The following is a 17,467-nucleotide window of genomic DNA, read 5'->3' as shown; positions in this document are numbered from 1 at the left end:
ATATAAATTGAATCATAATTATTTAGAAATACTGATTAAAATCTGAATAATGAGTTTTTAGTGATATGGCAAAACGAAATGTTTACTTACCGTTTTAAAATTGTCCGTATATAGATTTTGAAATTATAAAAAACGTAAGTTTCAAATCCTTCTGGCAAAGTCGACCTATGATATACTGTTTGGTCATATAGCTCTTCAACTGTCTCGGTTCACATACATCTTTCCTTTCAAAACTTCGTCATTGATCGTTCCTGATGAAAGTTAATCCAGAAAAGCGCTTCGAACATGAAAGTTTTAAAGAGTTGTTTTCATTTTTTTTACTCCAGATGTATATCCGATTGGCAGTTATTCATTTGGTATTAGGAGTTCTCACAACACATGTTTTCCATCAGAACTACACTGTACCCAGAAAATATGGTCCACTTTCCAAAATTATAATAAAAGAAGAAAGTAGAAGTTTATATATAGGAGGAAACAACACTCTTATCCACCTTGACTTGGACCTTAGACTGAAGAAACAAGATAGCATTGGCCCTGTCAACGATAGTAAACAATGTAATTCTTTTGGTAATTCTTGCATCTACAAGAGATACCGAACAGTCAATAATCACATCAGTATATTGAAGTTATTCCAGAACTACTTGATCGTCTGCGGAACAGCGCTCCAAGGTATATGTTACATGTACAATGCAGCTGATATCAACATCAAACATCCTTTTGGTGAAGATAAGAAAAATTATCTTGGAAGTAAAAATTCATCCGTCATGCTCGTCACAAAGGGTAAAGGTGGTGATGATATATTTTTCATTGGCCAAAGCTTCGACGGCAGAAAAACAGACTTCTTTTCTAAGGAGTTTGCAACACTTGATATTTCAAAATCTAATGAGAATTGGAATTTTGATCATCATGCCGTTCAGACTTTTCTCTCAGTATGTGATACTAAGCGGGAAAAATTTAAATTGAAGTTTTTACATATTTTTGAAACTACAAATTCAACTTTTCATGTTTTTATTCGATCAATCAACGACTCTGGAACCATTTCATATGAAACAAGAATATCAAAATTATGCAAGGAAAACCACGATTACGGTTCTTATGAAGAGATGCCGATTTCCTGTAATACTCCGACGAAGTATGACATTGGAGTAGCAGCCCACTACGACGTCGGGCGACAAAACCTATACATGACGTTTGGTGTGAGAGCATACAATGTTGACAACATTCAAGCCGACAGTACTCAAGGTTCAGTCATTTGTGTTTTCCAAATTGATGAAATTAAGATGAAGTTTGATCGTGAAGTGTTATCAAAGTGTTTTGCAAATACGCCAAAATGGGGGACACCATCATGGCACTGCGAATCTACCACATGCTCGGCTGCTTCTAATTATGTGAGTTTAATAATAATGTTTTGCTGTATTCGCAGAGCTTTTAAAATTACTATCTAGGTAGAAAGGATAAAGTTTTAAGCGTTTGTGCTAACTTGTTTGTCCTTTTATTTATCTCGTTGCCTTTTGGTTGTCTCATTTAATGTTCTGTCAATCAGAACACTTCTGAGCGTAGTTGTTAAATTGTCATGATCATTTAAAAAAAAAACAGTAGTTCATTATGTTAGCTATTTTATATTTTATTATCGTATGTATGTCAAATATCACTTCTCTACCCGTGGCCAATTTTTCTGGCCGGTTAGTGGTTTCCTGCGGTTTCCTATGACAATACAAACAGGCATATTTTATTTTCACAGGAGGACCACAAAACGGTAACATCTTCTATTCACAATATTAACTAATACTAACAAAATGTATATACATGTACATGTAACAACTAGCATTAGCATGGATACATATACTATTTTAATAACAATGAAAACATTAGTGTAGCACTTTTATGTAGTTTTATTATTAAATACTGAACTTTGGTGGATAGTTGTCTCATAGGCAATCATACATCATCTCCTTATTTTTATATTGTACTTAAATGGTGCTGGCATTTTTACTAAAATAACGAGGAATACTTATACTTATCTATGCATTAATACACATTTTCTAGAAAGTTATATCTGCATGGCTAATAAATGATACGCAAAATTGACGATTTTATTTCATCAATGTAGAAATATTTCAGAAATATGATAAGAAAACTTTGTGTTAGAAGTATGTTGGAATAATAGGGGGTCTAAAATTAGTTTAGAAATTAATATTGACAAAAAATTTAAAAAATCCTAAAAAATGACCAGGATATTTACTTTGTGTCATAGATGTGCATTGTAGCTGCCTCATACGAATTATGATTGTAAAGATTTTTGTGTATGCATTGCTCTCATTAGAAATGCTGATCGAATATATAATAGCAAGTATAAATGAATAAGATACAGAAGTATCGTCAATTGGCCAATAACCAAACGACTCGAAAAAAAAACCAAAAGCCTATATAGATATTCAGAATATTGATATCTGAAGTTCAAAAAAACTTCAAGACTGTCTACCATCAATATACAATTCCCTACGGATAAAAGAAAAATTACTCATCTCATACAAGTTTAATTTTGGATGTTGATTCTTTGCACGTTCAGGGTGTATTTTCAAAACCAAAATAGGTCACTTTAGACAGCAACTGACGATGTTCCTGAGTCACGGGAATTAATATTTTGATTTTGAGGAGTAACAGTAGTGTGTTGAGAGTTCAAATCTTTAGCGTTTTAGTCTCGATCTATAAGATACAAAAAAGTACACAGATGAACTTTATTACAAATACTTAACGTGTGAATACTTACATTTTGATATTATCAGTCGACACGTGCCAGATGAGAATAAAAGCTTTTACGTGCTCCTAATTCATGTAATGTTTTATTTTAAATACTTTTAAAGTACATGGAAGGATTATTTTAAACTGAGTTTTACTTTGTGTATCGCTGTTTATTTGTTTATTTCACATTGGCTAGAAGTATATGGGAAAGGTTGAGATCTCACAACACATGTTTAACCCTGTCGCATTTTTTGGACCTGTCCGAAGTCAGGAACCTATAGCCTTTAATAGTCTTGTGTGTTTTTTTTTAAATTTTTTATATATGTTTCGGAGTTTAGTGTGGCGTCCATTTCGCTGAACTAGTATACATTATTATTTAGGGGCCTGTTGAAGCCCGCCTCCGGGTGCGAAATTTTCTCACTGATTTGAACACCGAAAAGGGGCCTTGAGATGTTTTCTGCTCTTTGGTAGGGTTGTTGTCTCCTTGTCTCCGTTTCCATTCTCTATTCTAAACTTTAAAGTATTTCCATATCAGTATTTTCTTTTTTTTAACTAACGTTATATTGATAAATAAAGAAACTTGTAGGGTGATTTAGTATCATCGTGTACCCAGCGGAAAATGGAATTTGGGATCGAGGCTCGTGGTGAAGGTTTCAGTAAAACAGCCGTTTATCGGATCTCTAGTGAAATTTTGACCTCTGTTCTGCCATTAGGAAATAGTTCTGCAGACATTATTCTTGCTGGAAGTAATACTGGATTTTTAAGAAAGGTACATGACTACAGTTTTAATTACCAATGGATAATTGAATATGATGGACATGCTACAGCTGATCAGAAAAAAAAATCGTAGATTTATAGATTCACTATTATCATGTCCAAAGTAACTAATTTGCTATTAAACTATTGTTTCTGTCATAAAACATACCCATACAGTAATATTTCAATAAATCTATTTATAGTGTACATCTAAAACAATGTGAATAGATATAAGAAGATGTGGTATGAGTGCCAATGAGACAACTCTCAATCTAAGTCAAAATTTATAAAAGTAAACCATTATAGGTCAAAGTACGGTCTTCAACACGGAGCCTTGGCTCACTACGAACAGAAAGCTATAAAGGGCCCCAAAAATGACTAGTGTAAAACCATTCAAACGGGAAAACCAACGGTCTAATCTATATAAAAAACGAGAAACGAGAAACACATATAAACCACATCAACAAACGACAACTACTGAACATCAGATTCCTGACTTAGGACTATGAAACAAGAGTGTAACATCACAACATAGAAAGACACACTATAAAATATCAATTGAAATGGCTTAACTCAATCAAAAGACATATTAACACCAGTGAACATACACTGAACAAATAAATTTGATCTATGATACAATGCAAATACAAAATAAATAAACGAAGGGAAGAATAATAAAAGTAACAAGTTATACCGCTGTGAAATGTTAAACAATATAAGAAAAACAATATGCTTGAACAAAAATATCAACCATTTGCAATTACTTTAAACACAGGTAAATGAAAATAATTTAGTTGTTCGGTATACGTGTACAGTTCAAATAGGGAAAGGAAATATTTTACAAAATAAATAATTTTTATGTTCATAGTACGAAGAAGTGACAATTTATAGTAATACCAAATACTTATCAAAGCTGTTATATAGACCAGATTTAACCCTTAATAACATTGAATAACAAAAAAGCATGAAGCCTTTCACATATTTCAAAAGCTCTCTCCTGATATTTTACAGTATATTATGCAGAAAACATGATTATAGTTACATTTCGATCGCGGAGCCAGGAGAAAAACTAAATAAAACTTGTTTGTACTTTATACTAATTTATGCATCTTTGGGAAAATTATGCATCCTCTTTCACACCAAAATTGTTTATTCTTAGTGATGCCTTTAAGACATTTCTTATGGCAGTTGCAAAATAATTGCCCCGCGTCTTTTCGGAAAAAATGCACCTAACATACCAGGCGTAGAGTTTTATACGCCAGACGCGCATTTCATCTACTCAAGACTCATTAGTGGCGCTCGAATCTAAGCAGATGGGAGGACGTTGAAGAGCATTGAAAACCAATAATTCAAAATGTGACTAATGCCATCTATGCATTGGTTGGACAGGGTGCAAACACGTTAGTCTTTCGAATAATTATATTTTGAACAATATTTCTATGTACGATTCAAGTCCTACTTAAAATGAACAAATATTACTTAAAAATATTTCATTAACATCTGTTGAATGTCATTTAATTGAAGCTTTAATTAAGGAATGATTTTTTTTTAAGATATTGGTAACTCAGAGTAAAGCGTACGTCAAATTTGACGTAAGCGGTGACAGACAAATTGCAGTTGCTGATGAAATGGTTCTTGATACACACAGTAACCTCTACCTCTTGACAGGAAACAAGGTGATTATCATCCGTACAATTATAAAATAGAATAAAATATTATCTCACTGCAATTGTGGTGAATTTGTTTCGATATGAACGCACCAGGATTGCTCGATTCGAATTGTTTTTCAAACTTTCTTCAACTTACAGAAACTAATGCTTATCTATGTAGTTCAACAAACGCTTGCTGTAAAAAGAACATTGTTTCTTCAGACATAAGGTGGTGGTTATTTTGTTGTTAAATAGAGATATAAAATAAGATTATAACAGTTTGACTCATACCCACGGATATATCACATAGATAACATCTCGCACCAAAATCATGTTTCCAAAATCAGATTGTTTTTATTTCTAATATATACTCACCGGGTAAATGAATTTTGGCGTCACTTATAGTTTTTATCTTCAAGGTGGGTCAGATCCTCGTATGTTCGAAAATTTGTGATTGTAAGTACATCAGATGCGCAGGATTTCTTTTTTTTTTTTTTACTATTATTTGATTATTATTTTTTTTCTGATGTATGCTATTTGTTTGGGGAGACATCTATATAGATTTGTTAACTGTATAGACAAAAGTAATAGTCATATCATTGAGGTTTTTGAGGAGGTTCTTGTTGCTTAACAAATTTTTTTTTGTGGAATTGTTTTGTTGAATGTAGTTTTTCTGTTTGTCATGATGATCTGCATTGATTCTACTCATGGTTTTTTTTATTTCCTTTTTTTTCTCTCTCTTTTCATAAAGGAATTCAAAAGGATTTAAAACAGATGATACATGTAACAGTGTGAACTATATACACATTGATACAGGTAGCGCTATGTAAACTTTTGTGAAGGTTGGCGCCTATTAGAACGTTTAAATCCGATGCATTTGTTTGCACCTGTCCTAAGTCAGGAACCTGATGTTCAGTGGTTGTCGTTTGTTGATGTGGTTCATAAGTGTTTCTCTTTTCTCGTTTTTTATATAGATTAGACCGTTGGTTTTCCTGTTTAAATGGTTTTACACTAGTCATTTTTGGGGCCCTTTATAATTTGATGTTCGGTGTGAGCCAAGGCTCCGTATTGAAGGCCGTACTTTGACCTATAATGGTTTACTTTTACAAATTGTGACTTGGATGGAGAGTTGTCTCATTGGCACTCATACCACATCTTCTTATATCTATTTGGAAAGGTTTAAAAATGTTGTATTCTCCAAAAGGATATAATATCTGATCTTTTTGCATGTGTTTTCATATGATTTGTTTAATTTCGTCAGCAAACACAATTAAAAAAAAAACAACAACAACAACATGAAACACGAAATATGTTTCTTTTCGAGGCTAAAAGGTTAAGCGGACGTGGATATCTATGAACAAACAAACAAATATAATAAGAAGTCAAACGAGACAAAAAAGCACCGATAGTATTATTAGCGGATTTTAGGGGATATTAAACCAATATTTGCTATTGGGCATTTTAGAAGTACATGCAATGTATTCACATCCGAGTTCAGTATATCAATTTAAACATTAAAAGTATAAGAGTTCATAATTCAGTTCAAGAGTTGATGATCATATTTATATTTACGTTTTATTGCGTTTCATGTCTGTTTTCCTTATAGATCACAAAATTGTCTATGACGTCATGTGAAATACATCAGACGTGTGGAGAGTGTGTAACCAGTAATGATCCACTTGGATGCGGATGGTGTTTCAATCGTTGCTCTACACGAACCAGGTGTCAATACAATATGTGGCACACGCAATCGTGTCCCCCATTTGTTCTCGGTGTAAGTGATGAAATAAATAAGTAATAATCCCTCATATTCATTACCTCAGTGTTCTAGTTACTGTTAACTACTTCCTATCCGGTAAGCACAGCACACATACAATAATCATTAAGTAGTAAATACATTGACAGTTAAGATAGTAGCCAAAGTATTACATCAGAATAGACTATGATAACTTCCTGTAGGTCTATTACTTTGTCAATTATCATGTTAAGCATATAAAAAAATTAAAATCAAAATTACAAAAATACCGAACTCCGAGGAAAATTCTAAACGGAAACTCCCTAAGTAAATGGCAAAATCAAAAGCTCAAACACATCAAACGTATGGATAACAACTGTTATATTAAAGCTTCTACCGTGCGTCGGTACGAGCTGTTTTTAATGATATATTGCGTTAATTTGCAGCTAATTACTCATGAAAGCATTCTTAAACCAAGATTGAAAAATTGACGATTAAATCTATCATGTTGAGTCTCTTCTTGCACTGATTCACACAAATGTTACACAATGAAAATGTAAGGATATGGTGTATCAATTCAGCAATTAAGCATGTTTTATGTTTGTTTTTCTATTCTTCTTTTCTTTTTTGAAATGTTGTTATGCGTATTGTTCCACTGATAAAAAGTATTCAAACATCGGACCGCTCTGATCTTGAAAATTATTATTGTAACACTGGTCATTCTGTTTTTCCCAGATAAGCCCAGCGAACGGGCCACTTGAAGGATCAACAAAAGTAACTATTAGAGGAGAGAACTTTGGTTCGAACGAAAACACTGCTAATGTATCCATTGGAAATGAACCGTGTTTGATCAAGAAAATTAATGATACAAGGTACAAAAATATATTCAAATATGTTTAACACCGCCACATTCTGTAAGTGCCTGTCCCAAGTCAGAAGCCTTAAAGTGTTTGTCGTTTGTTGCTGTATATCCTATTTTTTTCGTTGATAGTTTTGTACATAAATAATCCCGTTAGTTTTCTCTTTTGAATTGTTTACATTTATCATTTCTGGGTCTTTTATAGCTTTCTATGCGGTATGGGTTTTCCTCATTGTTGAAGGCCGTCGGTGAGCTATGGTTGTTAACTTCTATGACATTGGTCTCTGGTGGAGAGTTGTCGCATTGGCAATCATACCACCTCTTCTTATTTTTACCGATTATTCAATGTCAAAAGGTTTAAATCTAAGTAAAGGACAGAACTTTTAAAATAACTGGCATTTTGTTTTCACTATTTGCATTATTCGCTCGAGTTATATATAGAAAATTTCATGTCCGTCTGTCCGTCTTACGGTCACACTTTTGGTTTCCGGATAAGTAATCGAGGACCGATTTTTGAAATTAATTGAAATTCTAATTAAATGTTTTGGACAAATAAGACCGGTTGAATTCGATTTAAGTCGTTTTCACTTTTATCTTTCCAGAGTTATGGTACTCGATTGTTGGAAAAAATTAAAACGGTTTGGTATCCAAATGCAAAATAGAGAACCACTTTTTGTTTATTGAATTTTAATAGAGTGTTTTCGACCACTAAAGACAGATTAAGTTCGAATTTTGTCGTTTTCATTTTTACCGATCCGAGCTGATGTACTTTACTGCCGGAAGAATTCACAATTAGCTGGTTTCCTGATGATAAACAAAGAGACGCTTTTAAAAATAAATTGATGTTTTAAAAAGATGTTTTGGACCAGTAAAGATCCGCAACGTGTGATTTTCGTCGTTTTCATTTTTACTATTCCGGTGAAATGGTGCTTAAAAAATGAATTTTGTTCATGGATTTTTACATAATAAATAGAGAAATTTAAAAGAAATTACTTACCATTTTAATAGAATGATTAGGATCACTAACAAAACGGCGAGGTATCTGTGATCACTTAGATCACTTTTCTAGTGTTTTTTCGTTTTTGTTTTCTACGAATGCTTAAAAAAACATTTATTGAGGAATTAGATAATTGCAAACGTCATACCGATTAACAACATTATCACCATGCACCAAGGTCTAGATTCAGAAAAAATATGTGGTTAACAAGCACCACAGACAGTAATGTTTTAAAAAAAAAAACATATATGTGTTTCGGTGGAATTAGGAGATAGCTGTATTGTAATTTAAGATTAGCCTGTGTAAAACGTATATTTATTTACGGACGTCATCACGAGTTGGTTGACCGTTATGGAATAACCGTTTCACAGATGATATCGGATATGTTCCTTATGTCGTAACTACAATACCCTTCCCTTTTCACGAATGTGACCTACCGAATTAGACTATTTACCGGATTTGTAAAAACATAAGCAACACGACGGATGCCACATGTGGAGCAGGATCTGCTTACCCTTCCGGAGCACCTGAGATCACCCCCAGTTTTTGGTGGGGTTTGTGTTGCTTAGTCTTTAGTTTTCTATGTTGTGTCAACTGTACTATTATTTGTCTGATTGTCTTTTTATTTTTGGCCATGGCGTTGTCAGTTTGTTTTCGATCTATGAGTTTGACTGTCCCTCTGGTATCTTTCGTCCCTCTTTTACTGTCGCAAATTGATCAGAGCTAGTAAACGGATATTAGCGACAGTATAATCAAGTTTTACGAAGGCCAAGCTTACAAAACAATACAGTTATCTTCATTCTAATGTCATATATTAAAATGAATTCCATTTTAGTAAATGTTTTGGCTTGAAAAGCCTATAAATAAAAAAAAAGTCTGCGAAACTGTTACATCGTCACATTTAAACAATATGACGTCCTAGGTATACTCCCGATGTCAAGCATAATCGACGTATTTATACTTTTCATACGCTTCTAAATGGTGTAAAAATCGACAAAAATGAGAAATTCAAAATTCAAATTTTCCTTAGTTGCGACTGGTAGAACGTTGAATCTAAATATTTGTCAACGTCCAATGAAAATTATCGTTCCAAACAAGTTGCATTAGAACTAATTTATTTTCATTGACTGAAATAAGAACATTTCTACAACAGAAAATAATAGTTTCGTTTTTTTTTTTTATGAATACAAGAATGAATAGCAAAACAATGAATTTATTTTTTAGATACTCTTCATTGATCATGATTATGATAGAAAAATCAGCCTTCAACAATGAGAAAAAACCCAAATGTTTTTCTCATTGTTGAAGGCCGATTTTTCTATCATAATCATGATCAATGAAGAGTATACCATATAGTCGGCTATAAAAGGGCCCGACATGAAAAATATGAAGCAATTCCATTGAGAAAACTAACGGCTTAATTTATAACAAAACAATTAACGAAAAACAAATATGAAAGACACGAAGCACATTTGTTTTCGTAATTCATATATTTTTACTTTATTCAATTCCAGAATAACGTGTTTGACAAGTAGAGTAGGATTACATGTCTCTGCAGCTGTAAAAGTTAGAGTGACTAATGCGACCTCCAAATCGTATAGAATTAATGGGATATCGGAACAAAGGGGCATATTATTTGAATATACAGTATGTGAGAGTATATAAGTGCATGCTCATGAAAAGTGGCTGTTTTAATCATCAAGAAAGAGGTCAAGTTTTTATAGTCTTTCCAGGTTTTTCGTTTCACAATATATAGGCAGCACTCCTGTACTGACGTGATTTATGATTGATACGTCCTTTTTTAAAATTTAAAGTCCTATAATTAACAACAACAATATACAACCCTAGGACTTGAACCTTTGTGTTAAAGTTGACGATATCAAATGATTGAAGACGGCTTTAGATACTTTTAAGTATATTGCAATGTTCGAGAGACTGATTCAAGCTCAGGATCAAGTACCTATGAAACTGACGAAATATTATAATATATACTACTGAAAGAAAGTTTTACTACACTTTTATTGAGATTAATGGGGGTCACACTTTGAGAGCTCATATCTTTGTAGAAAATCTGTAATAACAGCATTCCTGCGATAAAGGATGTCGAATTAAATAAAAAGAAGAAAACTAAAAAAATATAATAAATTTTGGAGGGTAACAAAAAAATTGTCCCTCCAAATTTTTTTTTTACAAATTTTTGCATGCCATCAGATTCACTACTTCGTAAATGTGGTGCGTTGTGTGCATTTTTAACTTCTTAGACAATGTGCTGTCTGAAATTGACCAATATTACTGTAGTACTTTTGAATACACAAATAATTCAAGAATGAGAAAACAAACTTGAAAGATAAATCGAGATTTTGTTTTACATTATTTTCAGTCTGAGGTTGAGTTGCATGTCTTTTTTGAGTAGATATATCAAAGATACATATTTCACGTATTGTATTACCGAATCCGATAGTCCTTTATAAGTCTAATATGTGAATAAGAATAAGACGTACCGAATTAGACTTATCACCGGGTTTGTAATTCAATGATCAACTCGACGGGTGCCACCTGTGGAGCAGGATCTGTTTACCCTTCCATAGCACCTGCGTTTTAATTAATATGATTTTTGGTTTTTGCCATTTGAAATATAAGAATTCAAAAACTTTCAAAACCAATCGCAAGGTAGTTATTCAACAGTAAAACTTGATCTTCACATGTCATCGGTAAAATTAATTTACATATCCGATTCTTCGATTGCAATTTTCTGCAATAAATTTTTCACTTTCATTCTCTTAACAATATTTGGTTAATATTTTCAGCAATCTAGTGTCAAGAATATCTTCCCAATAAAGGGACCGATATCAGGCAATACAACGGTAACTATCACGGGGGATAAGTTTGAAATTGGATCTAACCTTACCGTGAAGGTTGGTAAGATGATGTGTGATATACAAACGTAAGTATGATTGCCTTTTTTTTATAATGAATGAATAAAGTCAGAAACATTGCAACGGTTGTTTTATGTATCTATGAACTCCCTCAGACAAAGTTGACCTTTGTTGAATCTTGGCTGTTCTTTACTTACAGTTTATATAGCACCTAACGACTCTACGTATTTATACATCCCTGGCTTTCAAATGTTTAGGGTTGAGCGTTTCTGCTTAAGGTTTATGCAGAAAAGGCGCATCGGACACACAAAAATTAAGTGTTATTTCATTCAACACCTTTTAGATATTCATAGGACATTAGTTTGTCGATGGCAGCATGTATATTATTGAATTGTGTCTCACATATTTTCTGTAACGAATCAAACTTATTGCTTTTGATGTTAGGCTGTAAAAACTTCCAAAACAAATCGTTTGGAGATCTTGTCACTAATATTGAGCCAAAAAAAAAAAAAAAAAAAAAAATATGTTGCTGCTAGATATCTTATTCAAAGATGTTAATGTAGGTAAATATCTATCAGGGTAACGCCTTGGCTCATATAATATTTTGCAAACACGGTCACAAATTTAACAATCTTATTACTTTACAAACAGATTATTTATATCTCATGATTACGTTTTAATATAATGCTAAAACGGGAAAAAACGATAAAAATCCACCATATGGGTGTGTATTGTTTCAAATACGTTTATTAAAAGTTATAACTTTGTCATGGAAAGCACGTGCCGTCTATGGTTTTGAGTTATCCGGAGATTTATTAAGACATCTCTGTATGTATGTTAAACTGGAATCCGCTTGTATTTAACGCTTCGCTGAAACAGAGTGTAGTAGTGAGTCGAGAACCAGCTTATATCATATATGTATGTGGTGTCTGACAATCAAAAGATGAAACATCTAGTACATGTATCTAATGTAATCTATATTTTAGAAAAAATGACACAGAAATTTTGTGCCTCACACAATCTTGTGGAACATGCCCATTAGTTTATGAAGGAGGAAATCTTGAACCGTCACAGTGTAGGTACAGTGGAGATATTGTAGTAGCGATTGATGGAGCAGCATATCAGCTTTTGGAGAACAAGACATTTTGCTACATGCCAAACCCAGAGATTATTCAGCAACCATCACGAAATAGTACCATAATAAGGTTTACCTTAATAAAGTTAACGTTAAAAAATATGTCAAGGGAACTAAAGGATTACTGTGATCACGAGAACCTTGAATAAAAAAAGTGCTATTACGAAAAACTTGAAAATAGATAAAGGATTGAACGATACAATCCTAATCTTTTGCACGGACCACCGCAAACAATAGATATTTATCATTTGGTGAAAATACAATAGAAACCCTTTTATCGAGATCAACTTTTTACCGACTCCTATAACGTCTATGAGGTCCTTGTAGTGATAACCATGTGTCAGAAATATTCAAGTGACAAAATTGCATAATCAAAATTGAAGATATAAACAATGGAAAATCGCACTTACATTCTTAGTAAATTTTGAAGTACTAAAAATCCCATACCTTATTGTTGGTTTAATACAGATCCAATATAAAAGGGCATATACTTCATGTGAGGATAATGTGCCATTGCAAAAAAAGTTGTTCAACTATAGTTTTCATTTTTCTTACTATGGTTACCGTTCTTAAAATATTTTTTTACAGTGGAGGTTTAAACATTGAAATTCACGGAAAGTGGTTTGATTCAGTAACTAACCACGGTATAAGGATAAGTGTTGGTGATGCTCACTTTGGTTCGGTAAGTTAAAACACTAATACATTCGTATTCTCGGCTAATTCAACAATGCAGCTTTTGCCGGAAGCTGTGTATTTAGTTTTTTTTCACATTCGCTCAAACTTCAATGGTTGCAGAAAATGTGTTTCGTTTGGAATAGTGTATAAATTTTGGGAGTATTTCAATATTTTTTTAATTTTTATAAATGTTTTGGCAAGAAAAAATAAATTTGAGTAGCCAATATGATAAAATTTGAAAGCCGAAGATATAAATCAATCGCAGGAAAAGGGTCCGGAAGAAATGCGGTCTTTTAGTTTCACAGATTTGTAAAGATCGAATAATTTGTACAGTAGTTGTCATTTGTAACTCCAACATCTTGTAACGAAAATGTACTTTTTGCATTTAAAAATAAGCTTTGTTCTCTATATTTTGATCCAACATTTTGATATTTATCGTTGTTGAATATTTACAGAATAATGAGAATAATTCGGGAAATTGACTCGGATTCTGATCAGTTTGAAAATATGAATTCGCAAAAACATTATTTTTTAAATCAGATTTGTTTCCTCTTTAGTAGCTGATGATAGTTTTATTGTTGGTGTTTAACCCCACTTTCAACACACTTGACTTATCATTGCGGATAGTTTTAATAAGTGGAGGAAGCCGGAGTACCCAATGAGAACCCAGACTTTCAGGAGGAAAACAGTCTCTCCTGTTCAATAAAGATCGGAATCGAACGCACCAGGCTTGTGAAGGTTTCATTTTTTTTACATCACTGGGTCGATACCTCTGCTGGTGGACTATCAGTCCCCGAGGGTATCATCAGCTCAGTAGTCAGTACTTCGGTACTGACATGATTTATAACAAACTTTTCCAAAATTGTCCGTTTATAAATTTTGAAATTATAAAGAAACTAAGGTTTCAACTCCCTCAGGCAAAGTTGACCTTAGATGAATTTGGCTATTTGTTTTAGGTATTTTTGTCATATATCTCTTCAACTAGTTCGGTACTTATGCATCCCTCGGATTTCAAATGTTTGGCATTGAGCGTTCCTGATGAAGGTAAATCCAGAAAAGCGCTTCGGACGCATGAAATTATTAAACGTGTTGTTTTCAATTTTTTTTCACAACCTCAAAGTTGTAAAGCTAGTGATAACTATTTATACCACTCGCCCATCCGTAGCTGATTTAGTGATCAAATGGATGATGGTGAAACAGATTTTTTGTTTATATGGGACCCGGAAATCCCGATACGATCCATGTAAACTAATTGATCCTTTGAAATAACTTATTCTGAAAGGTAATCAACCTAATATTTTATTAAAATATTTGAATATTTGGCTTCGTCGCATTACACATTTATTTTGAAAAAAAATCAAAACAATATCACTCATCATGCATAAATATACTGGTTGATATTTAAGTCTTAGAAAAGGTGCTTTATTTGTCATCTAAAATGCTTAAAACTAGCTATCTTGACTGCCAATACTCGTAGATCGGAATCATGTGGTATTTTTCTTTTTGAAAATCATTTTTGTTTGCTTCTTTCCGATCTAATGAGTCAAGTTTTTTCACACTGGTTTTAACAGTTTGTACTTGTGTCGCGCTGTACTGTGACACCACTGTTTCAGGTTTAGATAGTTTATAAACATATTTAGCGCCGTCACATACCTGGTCCGGAGCTTGTAATATGGTGATTGGCGATGTTTAGTATATGCCATACATGTGTTTTGTTTGTTGTTTTTTATATATGCAGTTGGTTTTCTTCTTTTGATTTTGTCATGCCATGTTTTTTAACACTTACTTTACGATATGGATTTTGCTAATTGTTGAGGACTTTACGGTGAATCCTTCGTGTTAACATCCTCGACCTTTGATCTCTAGTGGATAGTTGTATCATTGGAAATCAAACAAGATATCGTTTTTATTCGAACGAAATAATCAGGTTAAAGATTATTATTCCAAATCAGATCCGTTGTGTTGTAATGTAAATGGTGTGTCGTTCAAAAAAACTGTGATGAAAAATCAACAAATTTTTCTTATATTCCAGTCTTGTAAAATGAAATATTCTGGATCACTGTTGATTTGTTCTACTCCCAATTTGACACCCGAATTTAACCAATCTGCAGAAGTTATCGTTGGGCGAATGGCTGTAATATTAGACAACAATCCAGAAACTTCAACCACACTCATGATTTATCCTGACCCAGAATTAGACTACCTAGATATAGATACAAAACTGAAAGAGATTGATTTGAAGGACAAACTTTTAGAACTAAAGGTAAATTAATACTCATCAAAGATACCTGGCTTATAAGTAATTTGATGCGACTGTCATACAAGTGAGAGGTTTAGCTAGCTATAAAACAAGGTTCAATCCACCATTTTCTACATAAGAAAATGCCTGTACCAAGTCAGGAATATGACAGTTGTTATCCATTCGTTTGATGTGTTTGAGCTTTTGATTTTGCCATTTGATTAGGGACTTTTCGTTTTGAATTTTCCTCGGAGCTCAGTATTTTTGTGATTTTACTTTTTATTACGCCAGACGCGCGTCCGTCTTTATAAAACTACTCATTGGTGGCTCTAAAATCAAATCAGTTAGAAGGACAAATCAAGTTCAGTTTAAAATAACACCGAAAACAAAAAATTCGAAAAAAATTGTCAAATATATCAACAGGGTAGAAATGTTTTAGTTTTGCGAATGATTCAAAGTTTTGTAAACAGTACATTAAAAAAGAAAATAACAATATTATCGATATCGTTGCTTGACTATCAGTCCCCGAGGTTATCATAAGCTAACTAGTCAGTGTATCGTTAATAGAATGAGTTATTACATATCTTCCGTAAATACTCCGTTGATTTAGACAAAAATTATTTGCTCACCTGGCCCAAAGCTCATCGCTTGGCGTTCGTCGTCTGTCGTCGGCGTCTATTAACTTTTACAAAAATCTTCTCCTCTGAAACTACTTGGCCAATTGAAACGAAATTCGGTCATAAACATCACTGAGATATTTAGTTAAAAACATATGTCCGATGATGCCGCCTATCAACCAACATTGTCGACATGGCTAAAAATAGAACAGGGTAGAAAACATTTATATCTATTATCTTGAAAACCAGTATAGATTGAGAAAATATTTTACGGACAGAAATGTTTAAAATGTTGAAATCTGCCTACTATTCATTTACATGAATTCTTTTAGGAGTTGTTGCCCTTGTTAAATGACGGATTCTTCCAATTTTGTTTCAATTTTAACTTTTATCTTAAAAATAATAATTGAAAGTTTGAAGGCAAAAAGATCTACAAATAAACCAACATTGCCGAAATAGTACGTTTTTTGCATTTTGGCCTATTACCTTGAAACTATAATAGATAGATTAAAATTTGAATAGCAAAACAAAAAAAATATGAGGAAGACAAGATCTACAAATGATTAAGCATGGCCGTAATTGATAGTCAGCTCAAGATCTGAAAGTAGGTCAACAAAAAATGAAATTATCAGTTGTCCAGTAATGGCCAGAAATGACGAGCTTGTTTTTGTGTTTTTTTGGCAAAAAACTATAAAAGATAGAGAAAAACTGTGAACAAAACAAATGAACAGCAGTATAAGATAAACAAAAAAGAGATTTTAGTCATAATTTTATTCTAGTCTTCAATGTTAGAGAGTGTCCATTGTTGAAGATTCACACAGACCTAGGTGTGCGCCTCTCGTTTAAAAACTATGGGTCCAACTATCTCAGGCAACGTTGCCATTAAATGAATTGGCTATTTATTTTAGGTCCCTTTTGATCATACAGCATTTCACGTGTGTCGGATCGTATATATCCACGGTGTTCAAAGTTTTGGTTTTAAGCGCTTCTTTGGAAGTACATACGGAAAAGCGCTTCGGACTCATAAAATTTAAAAAGTGTTATTTGCATTATATAGGAAAGAAAAAACATCTGACAAAAATCGCTTACCAATGCTTAAATAAGAATAACCATATATAGACAGTAACATTAATGACATTAATTTCACTGCACAGATGCGCACTTGGCAAATTGTGTTTCTTCAGTGA

The 17,467-nt window shown here is 32.9% G+C and overlaps 2 protein-coding genes across 2 annotated transcripts in view; both read left to right on the top strand.

The window, feature by feature from the left end:
* Window positions 1-535: 535 nt before the first annotated feature.
* LOC127719104 (hepatocyte growth factor receptor-like) lies at window positions 536-12,409 on the top strand. The gene is made up of 8 exons (XM_052225134.1): window positions 536-1,388; window positions 1,742-1,756; window positions 3,329-3,511; window positions 5,052-5,174; window positions 6,754-6,921; window positions 7,618-7,754; window positions 10,253-10,385; window positions 11,546-12,409. The coding sequence occupies exons 1-8, from the start codon at window positions 681-683 to the stop codon at window positions 11,684-11,686; spliced, it is 1,608 nt and encodes a 535-aa protein (XP_052081094.1). The 5' UTR covers window positions 536-680; the 3' UTR covers window positions 11,687-12,409.
* A 198-nt stretch (window positions 12,410-12,607) lies between these two features.
* The window catches only part of LOC127719063 (hepatocyte growth factor receptor-like), a 63,791-nt gene continuing 58,931 nt past the window's right edge, over window positions 12,608-17,467 (top strand). The window contains exons 1-3 of the mRNA XM_052225114.1: window positions 12,608-12,819; window positions 13,338-13,431; window positions 15,457-15,687. Coding sequence (XP_052081074.1) covers window positions 12,767-12,819; window positions 13,338-13,431; window positions 15,457-15,687 — 378 coding nt within the window. The 5' untranslated portion in view covers window positions 12,608-12,766. The remainder of the gene's footprint in view (window positions 12,820-13,337; window positions 13,432-15,456; window positions 15,688-17,467) is intronic.

The sequence above is a fragment of the Mytilus californianus genome, unplaced genomic scaffold (genome assembly GCF_021869535.1).
Source record: "Mytilus californianus isolate M0D057914Y unplaced genomic scaffold, xbMytCali1.0.p SCAF_1, whole genome shotgun sequence".
NCBI classification, from domain to species: Eukaryota; Metazoa; Mollusca; class Bivalvia; order Mytilida; family Mytilidae; genus Mytilus; species Mytilus californianus.
The sequence above is the reverse complement of the archived record's forward strand: the minus strand, read 5'-3'. Positions and strand labels throughout refer to the sequence as shown.

Excerpts from the sequence above, each read along its gene's own strand:
- LOC127719104 (XM_052225134.1), top strand. The coding sequence starts at position 681 with ATGTACAATGCAGCTGATATCAACATCAAACATCCTTTTGGTGAAGAT. Across the intron at positions 5,175-6,753 it reads ACCTCTTGACAGGAAACAAG|ATCACAAAATTGTCTATGAC; the intron begins GTGATTATCATC and ends TTTTCCTTATAG. Across the intron at positions 6,922-7,617 it reads GTCCCCCATTTGTTCTCGGT|ATAAGCCCAGCGAACGGGCC; the intron begins GTAAGTGATGAA and ends TGTTTTTCCCAG.